General features: G+C 34.0%; 1 protein-coding gene across 1 annotated transcript; it reads right to left on the bottom strand.

Annotated features, from left to right (window-relative positions):
• Positions 1 to 7,581: 7,581 nt before the first annotated feature.
• LOC130975206 (uncharacterized) lies at positions 7,582 to 8,414 on the bottom strand. Its single transcript, XM_057900027.1, has 2 exons — positions 8,392 to 8,414; positions 7,582 to 7,929 (listed from the first exon to the last, which is right to left on the bottom strand). Exons 1-2 carry the CDS (start codon positions 8,392 to 8,394, stop codon positions 7,582 to 7,584), a joined length of 351 nt encoding a protein of 116 aa, XP_057756010.1. The 5' UTR covers positions 8,395 to 8,414.
• Positions 8,415 to 8,645: the final 231 nt, after the last annotated feature.

Raw genomic sequence — 8,645 nt, 5'->3', positions numbered from 1 at the left:
TTAATAAGATGGTTTAATATTTATGAGGAGGTATGATGCATGACGCATTAGATAGGGTTTTGTCACTAATTCCATAGGGAATCCACTTTGTGAGATTGTGGTAAGTTCGAATAACATAGTGACAATAAAGACATATTTAAAATTAAAATGTTGCAGAATATATGGTGCCTAACTATGGTATAATAGCTTTTTTTTTTCTATTTGAGGTAATTATGTTCGACTTAGATAAGAAAAATTATTTAATTTTGATAACAATATATATATATATATATATATATATATATATATATATATAATATATAGAGTATTAAAATTACGTAGAGATTGAAGCTTGAAACAAATAAATAAATATAGAATTTAGTATACAATTTTATACAATTTTGTATGAAAACAAATAAGATAAATATAAATTAACTATTTGCGGTTTATCGTAAGCTGATCAAAAGCATCAGATTAGGTTTTGTCATTTCAATAGAGAATCCACTTTGAAATAAGATGGAACACTAGAAACAGTCACAAAAGCATATTACAAAGAGAGAAAGAAGAAAAAATGTTTCAGACTATATGATAAGATATGGCTGGCAGCACTATGAAGCTTCCTTTCTAAGTTGCCCAGTGCAATCGTTATAGTTTTACCGATTTTTGCTGGTTTACTTTCCTTGTTTAACATATTTTTGTTTGATTCTACTTCAAAAACAGATGATAAAAAATTACACTTTACGACAACAATAAAAAAAAAAATTACTAGATAATTAATTAGGATATCAACCAACTGCAGCCAACTAGTGCATGAACGGCATAAAAAGCCTAACAAGGAGAAAAAAAAAAAACACCTAAGTCTACACACTGCGATCCAAAAATGCGCTGCCTACAATCTTCCGTCGCTTAGAAGTCGTCCGCACCACCCATCACCGTTCGCTCAGAATTGTCTACACCGTCCACCCCTTCCCTTGAGTCTGATCTTTTTTTTTTTTTGAGTTTTTTTTTGAGGGAATAGGAAACATGAATTCAAATTATCACGAGAAACATCTAAAACCTAGTAAAAAAGGTGAATTCTATTCAACCTCCTCTAAAATAAGGTATAAATTATCTTTTATGATGTATTACATTTTAATTGGCCATTATCTTAATCATAGTTGGATTATTTTGTAATTTATTATTTGAGATGGGTAATGATATAATTTCTTTTTTAAAATATTAAAGAGTAAAGTATCGTTTTTGTCTCCAACGTTTGGGGTAAGTTCCAAAGTTGTCTCTAACGTTTCAATCGTCCTATTTAAGTTCCTAACGTTTCAAAATTGACTCAATGTTATCCTGCCGTTAGGGATCCGTTAACAAAATTGACGACAGGACAAAATTGAGACGATTTTGAAACGTTAGGGACTTAAATAAGACGAAAACGTTAGAGACAAAAACGATACATAAAAATAAATTTTAAATTAATTTTATCTTTCAATAATATCAATTTTTTACTATACATAGTATTCAATTATTTTTTAATTACATCTAAGTAAATTACACTTAATCACATTACTTTCATTTTAAATAAATTAATTTTTTTATAATTTTAAAGAATTTTAATACATTAGAGACAAAAGGTATAATTTATATTTTCAATAATATTAATTTTTTATTGTACATAGTATTCAATTATTTTTTAATTACATGCATCTAAATAAATTACACTTAATCACATTACTTTCATTTTAAATAAATTTATTTTTTATAATTTTAAAGAATTTTAATACATTAGAGACAAAAGTTATAATTTATATTTTATTGTATATATATTATTTTTTCTTTTTTGCCAGTTTATATACTAGTTATTCTACAAACATTTCATGATAACTAAAAATTTTTAAAAGTTAAATTATAAAAAAAAAATAATTTATTGAAAATGAAAGTAATATGATTAAGTGTAATTTATTTAGATGTGATTAAAAAATAATTGAATACTATGTATAGTAAAAAATTGATATTATCGAAGGATAAAATTAAAATTTATTTCTATGTATCATTTTTGTCCCCAACGTTCTCGTCCTATTTAAGTTCCTAACGTTTCAAAATCATCTCAATTTTGTCGCGCCGTCAATTCTGTTAACGGATCCCTAACGGTAGGACAACATTGAGTCAATTTTGAAATGTTAGGGACTTAAATAGGGCGATTGAAATGTTAGGGACAACTTTGAGACTTACCCCAAACGTGGGGGACAAAAATGATACTTTACTCAATATTAAAACTCCATTTCCGTTAATTGAAGCACCTTTCCACTTCTCCATTCTTTCTTAATCACGTAGCTTCAGTCGTCGCCATCGTAACAAGAAGCGTCGTCATCATCTACTGCCCTCTCACGCAATTTCTCTTTCTTCAGTGCATCAACGTCGTTGAATTTCCGTCGTCAGTAACTTAATCGTCCTTCCCAATATAGTTAGCGCCGATGTCATTGCTATCTACTGTCCTCTCACTCGATCCCTGTTTCTGCCGTAGATCACTCTTTACCAACCTAATCAATGGTTAGTTTGGTTTTTAAATTTTTTTATTAAAAAATATATCTTTATTTAATTACATGATGGAACGTATATTCATACGTAAAATATAATATAATAAAATAAATCTATTTAAAATACTTAAAAGTATAATTAAAATCAAGAATATACAAATATAATAATAAAATTTGTACCCTAAACCCTAAACATATCTTTTATCATACATAAATTATTTAAAAAAATAAATAAATTGTTAAAATTAATAACACAAATTTAAAATGATAAAATCTAACTTTTTTACAAGTATTTTTTATAGTATTTTTATTCTTTTAATTTTTAATTTATTAGTACTTTATTATTTAATCAATGATTAAATAAATTATTTTCATGGGAAATCATTTTTTGTATTATCTTAAAGAAGAGACCAATATAATAGTTTAAAAAATAATGTAAAAATGATATTTTAAATAAAAAATAGTTAATATTAAAATTTTTAAATACAAAAGTAAATTGTATAGATATTTAAGATATAAATATAAAATACATGTCTAAAATAAATAAAACAGACAAAAATAATTCTTTATTTCTTATAAGTGATGAAGGTCCAGGCATGGCCGAATAATCAGCCCCCAAAACGTGATCAAGAGATCAAAAGTGATCCAAAGATAGTCTCAAAAATTATCTAAAGATATGAATACCATAGTAAAAGGTGCTATTTATACTAAACTAGTAAACTAGGTTTACAGAAAATGAGTAACTAAGTGTAGATAGTGCAGAAATCCACTTCCGGGGCCCACTTGGTGTGTGTTTGGGCTGAGCATTGAAGCTTTCACGTGCATAGGCTCTTCTTGGAGTTTAAACGCCAGTTTTGGTGCCAGTTTGGGCGTTTAACTCCAGCTTTGGTGCCAGTTCTAGTATTTTACGCCAGAAAAGGGTCTCTGACCGGTGTTTTGATGCCAGTTTGGGCCATCAAATCTCGGGTAAAGTATGGACTATTATATATTGCTGGAAAGCCCAAGATGTCTACTTTCCAACGCAATTACGAGCGCACCAATTGGGCTTCTGTAGCTCCAGAAAATCCACTTCGAGTGTAGGGAGGTCAGAATCTAACAGCATCTTCAGTCCTTTCTTAGCCTTTGAATCAGATTTTTGCTCAGGTCCCTCAATTTCAGACAAAAAATACTTGAAATCACAAAAAAATACACAAACTCATAGTAAAGTCCAGAAATGTGAATTTTGCATAAAAACTAATAAAAATATAATAAAAACTAACTAAAATATACTAAAAACTATGTAAAAACAATGTCAAAAAGCGTATAAATTATCCGCTCATCATTGGGCTACTCATCCTGGGTATAGGGATATTGTGAATCAGTCATGGTGGTCTGGTAATAAAGGGATTCATGGCAAGCTTTCGGAAGTACGGAAGAATTCACTAGAGTTTAACTCGAAGGTATTTGGTAACATTTTTGTTGGGAAATGTGAATTAGAGCAGCAGATTATTTATTTACAAAAGCGTTTGGAAGTGGTGGATAGTATTTATTTGTATCAGAAAGAGAAACAGTTGCTTGATGATTATAATAATACTCTAGTGCAAGAAGAGCTCCTATGGTTCCAAAAGTCCAAAGAGCAGTGGGTAAGGTTCGGGGATAGGAATACAAGATTCTTTCACATTCAAACTCTTGCGCGAAGGAATCATAATAAGATTCCTGGCCTTTTTCTCAAGGATGGAGTGTGGGAAACTGATCCAGAGGTTTTGAGTCATGAAGCAGAGTCTTTCTATAAAAGCTTATTCTGTCATTTGGATGATGTTGATTTGGGTTGCCTTGGTGATGAGCCTCTTCCTTCTCTGAATGAGGAAGCTTGCAATAATCTTACGGCACTAGTTACTATGGAGGAAGTCAGAATAGTTGTTTTTCACATGAACTTTTTTAAAGCTCTGGGTCCTGATGGGTTTCAAGCTTTTTTCTTCAAAGAATATTGGGAGATCATTGGTCTTGATGTTTGGAAGATGGTTAAGCAGGCATTCTCCGGTGTTACTCTTGATCCGAGAATGTTGGAGACTTTACTGGTTCTTATTCCAAAGGTTGAATAACCGATATCTATGAAAGATTTTAGGCCGATTAGTCTCTGCAATGTAGTTTACAAGATCATCACAAAGGTCCTTGTTAATAGGCTTCGTCCTCATCTTGCGGAGATTGTTGGTCCGCTTCAAAGAGGATTTATTCCGGGACGAGGAACTTGTGACAACATCATTATTGCTCAAGAAGTCCTCCACTTTATGAAGAAGACTAAATCAAAGAAAGGCACACTAGCCTTTAAGATTGATCTGGAGAAAGCTTATGACAGAGTTGACTGGAGGTTTTTAGCTCATACCCTTAAGAGCTTTGGTTTTCCTATTCCTACAATTAATTTGATTATGAATTGTGTCACTGCTTCTTCCTTATCTATTCTTTGGAATGGGAATCATCTGAATGGCTTTACTCCTAGTCGAGGTCTTAGACAAGGAGACCCTATGTCACCCTATCTTTTTGAGTTGTGTATGGAGCGATTGGCATGCTTTATTAGTCATCAGGTTGATTTGGGCTTGTGGGAGCCGATTGCTATTTCGAGAGGGTGACCAAGAATATCCCACTTAATGTTTGCGGATGACTTACTTCTATTTTGTAAAGCTACAAAGAGACAAGTACAAAATGTGATGTTGGTTTTAGAGACTTTCTGCAAAGCATTTGGGATAAAGATTAATGTGGAGAAGTCTAAAGCGCATTGCTCCAAGAATGTCTCTGTAACAAGGAAAGAGGTTTTCACTGGGGTATCCTCTATCAGATTTGTCCAGGACTTGGGCAAGTATCTTGGAGTTACCCTTAGCCATTCTAGGATGACTCGTTCAGTTTTCAATGGTGTCCTGGATAAGATTCGGAGTAGGCTAGCAAGCTGGAAAGGGAGTTTACTCAATCGGGCTGGTAGACTCTGCTTGGTTAATTCTGTTGCAGCCGCTATTCGCACATACCAAATGCAGGTCTCTATTTTTTCCAACAGAATTGTTCCAAGGGCTACCTGAAACTATAGGTCGATCTCGGACGAGATCTTCTATGGTGGTCGGAACTGTGGAGTCCAATCTGATGGACTTAGTGGTGGTGCTGATCCTTCATCCTCGGAGGCTGGGGGTACCTGCAAGGGACTCCAATGCTTAAGTTAGCAAGGGTATTAAGCAGGTATTGAGTAGAATCAGAGTATGAGTTATACCTGGGTGCTCCAGTGTATTTATAATGGTGTAGAGTGACCTTTGTAGATAAGATAAGTTAGTTATCTTATATTTTATCTTTATCTTTATCCTTCATGGGAACCACCCTTATCTCTATAGGCTTGGGCTGCCTTTGGATTGGGGTCGTGTTCCTCTATTTGGGCCCTTTATTAGGCTTTCCTGCGATTTGGCCGAGCTCTTTGAGAGGAGGTCAGTTTGTCCTGACCTGAAGAGGTCAGTCGCTTTGTCTGTAGAACATCCCGGGTCGGACAGTTCGACCCAGGGTATGAACAGTGTCCCTGCTCGAGCTCGGCCTTCCTTTGGAGGTAGAGTCTTAGTTTTTCGAACCTTCTCGGGTGGAGCCGAACTCGAGCATTTTGTCGACTTCATCTTTGTAGAGTTCCTTTTTGAATGTGGAACGTTTTGCTTCCTCTGAGAGTGCGCGCTTTTGTATTAGCGTCCTAGCCTTGGGAATGTGTGAGGGTTTTAATGCCCTCTTTAATTGGTTTTTAATGCCCCTATTTTCTCTTGGTTTCCTTTTTTCAAATTTTGTATCCAAGAGATGGTTTTCTTTTTCCTGTAACTTCCCTTCTTTTTCGCCGTTTTCTGTCCTGCATTTCTCATCTTCTCTCTGTGACGTTGACGAGAGGATTTTTGCCAGTAAAGAATGTCATAAAAACAGTTGCGTGTAGATATAGTCTCTAAACCGACAGAAATTCCTTCGTACAAATGTTTTGGTTGTCAGAAGTAACAAACCCCTTTAAAAATTGTTAACCGAGTATTTAAACCTCGGGTCGTCTTCTCAAGGAATTGCAGGGAGGTATGTTCTTATTATTGGTTATGAGTTTGTAAATTGGGGGATGTTGAGTTTGGGCAATGCGCACAGGTATATTTTCAAGCAATAAAAATAAATAAATAACTGTAAAATAAACTCTTGGCAAGGTATAAAGACTGGAGGTCCTATCCTAGTTATCCTTATCAATTGTGATGAGAATTGGATTTTTCTCCCACTTTGTTAACCTCTAACTATGAAGGTAAGTTAAGTGGATGAATTCCAATTTTCAATCAACAATGAGTTTAATAACTCAAGAGTTACCAATTATTTAACCAAAGACAAGAATGTAAAAAGCTAAATTAAAATTATAAATATCTGGAATACCTTCAATTCATTCAAAGCAGTAAAATCTAAAACTAACAATATTAATAAGCCAATTGGGCAATAGGAAAATCCAAATTATTTATATAAATAAAAGACAGCAATCATCAATCTGAAATATCTCAAATAACATTAATTTAAAAGAGTAATCTGTAACATGGAAGAATTCTTAAATTAAATTGGAATAAATAAAAATAAAGAACCTGGAATTGAGAGCTACTCCTAAAACTAAGAGAAATCCTAAATCCTAAGAGAGAGAGGAGAGAACCCCTCTCAAAACTAATCTAAATCATGAGAAGTGAATTATGAGTGCCTGATAATGAATGGATGCATTCCCCCACTTTATAGCGACTAAAACCCCAAAGTGGTCCCTGAGATTGGGCGAGTTACTCATACTTGTCCCTGACTTTCAAAATTCACTAAAAGCATCCCTGACATTTTGCTCCGGGACCCATAGTTGCCCTTCAACCCTTTCCGATGCCAACTCAGCAAACGGAAGGATGATCTGGCACCTCCCTTGCCACGCTGGAGCCAGCAACGGCTAGCTGATGTGGCAAATCTGAATTTTGTACCCAATGTGGTCCCTGGTCCCAATAAAACCCTAAAACCTAAGAATCATTATTATAACTAGTATCTCTTCTTCTCTCCTTCGTAATATAATTTCATAATAATGCTGTATATAATTTGAACAACACTACATGTATAGAAACAAAAACATCACCCTTTTGCTGTCAACCACGGAGGTCTCAGAAGCCAGGTTAGTTGAATCAAGCTTCTGCCTCTTGTGTTTCTTTTCAGTAAAAAATTCTGCAATAATATCACTTATAACCCCATCGAGCACAACTCTGCGGGCAGATTTCATGACACCCAAGTGCAATTGGGAAGAAATGTCCTCAGATATTTCACAGATTAAGTTTACCGTACCACCAAGCTCATTGTTGTTGGAACCTGATCTACAAATGGTTCCAGATGTATCCCCTTTCAGAGCATTTACAGCAGCAACTAGCAGAAAGGAACCATACTTATTGCCAAAATGAGATATCTGTAAATTAACATAAAAAAGTCATGAAAAGGCTTTGCTAGAATAACATTACCTTCTCTGGACAAAACACAGGTAAACCAAAGCAACTAATGTGGATGAGAACTAGTGGTTGACCATACCAATCACATTAAATTTTTATACGAGCTAGCAAATTACATCAAGTTTCTGACAAATTTCAACTTCTGATCAAGCATCAAAACAAAATGATTATCAAGGATCCAATTCAAAAATGGTCATTTCAGGTATAAAAATTGTATTTTAGCTTAAAAGAATAGATTACAAGGAATTAACAACAATCTAATTGCAACCTTCCAAACTAACAATAACAATAAAAAGGGGAAAAAATATCTTGATGCACCTAAAGGATAATCATGAACCCCGGTAGTAAAACATAATTAATCGTTTCCTGAACAAAGAATACGGCTCATAAAATTGTTTCAGAAAAAAATATTAGAATCTTACCATTGACGAGTCTTGAAGATATCCATGATGATGCCAGGAAATCAAAAAGAAATAAAACACCCATCAAAAAGACAAACTAGTAATTCAAACAGACTTAAATTTGACAAAACCCACAGATATGCACTACCATCTGAGAAGATATCATACTGTTGAACAACTCTGACTTTGAACATTGGGTTAGGTTCATTAATGCAGTAATTGCCATGTGAATACGGAACTGACTGCGAGCCAGAGTTAACAGCCAAAGGAGCAGC

The sequence above is a fragment of the Arachis stenosperma genome, chromosome 4, assembly GCF_014773155.1.
Source record: "Arachis stenosperma cultivar V10309 chromosome 4, arast.V10309.gnm1.PFL2, whole genome shotgun sequence".
Classification (NCBI taxonomy): Eukaryota; Viridiplantae; Streptophyta; class Magnoliopsida; order Fabales; family Fabaceae; genus Arachis; species Arachis stenosperma.
This window is presented reverse-complemented; position numbering and strand designations above follow the sequence as displayed.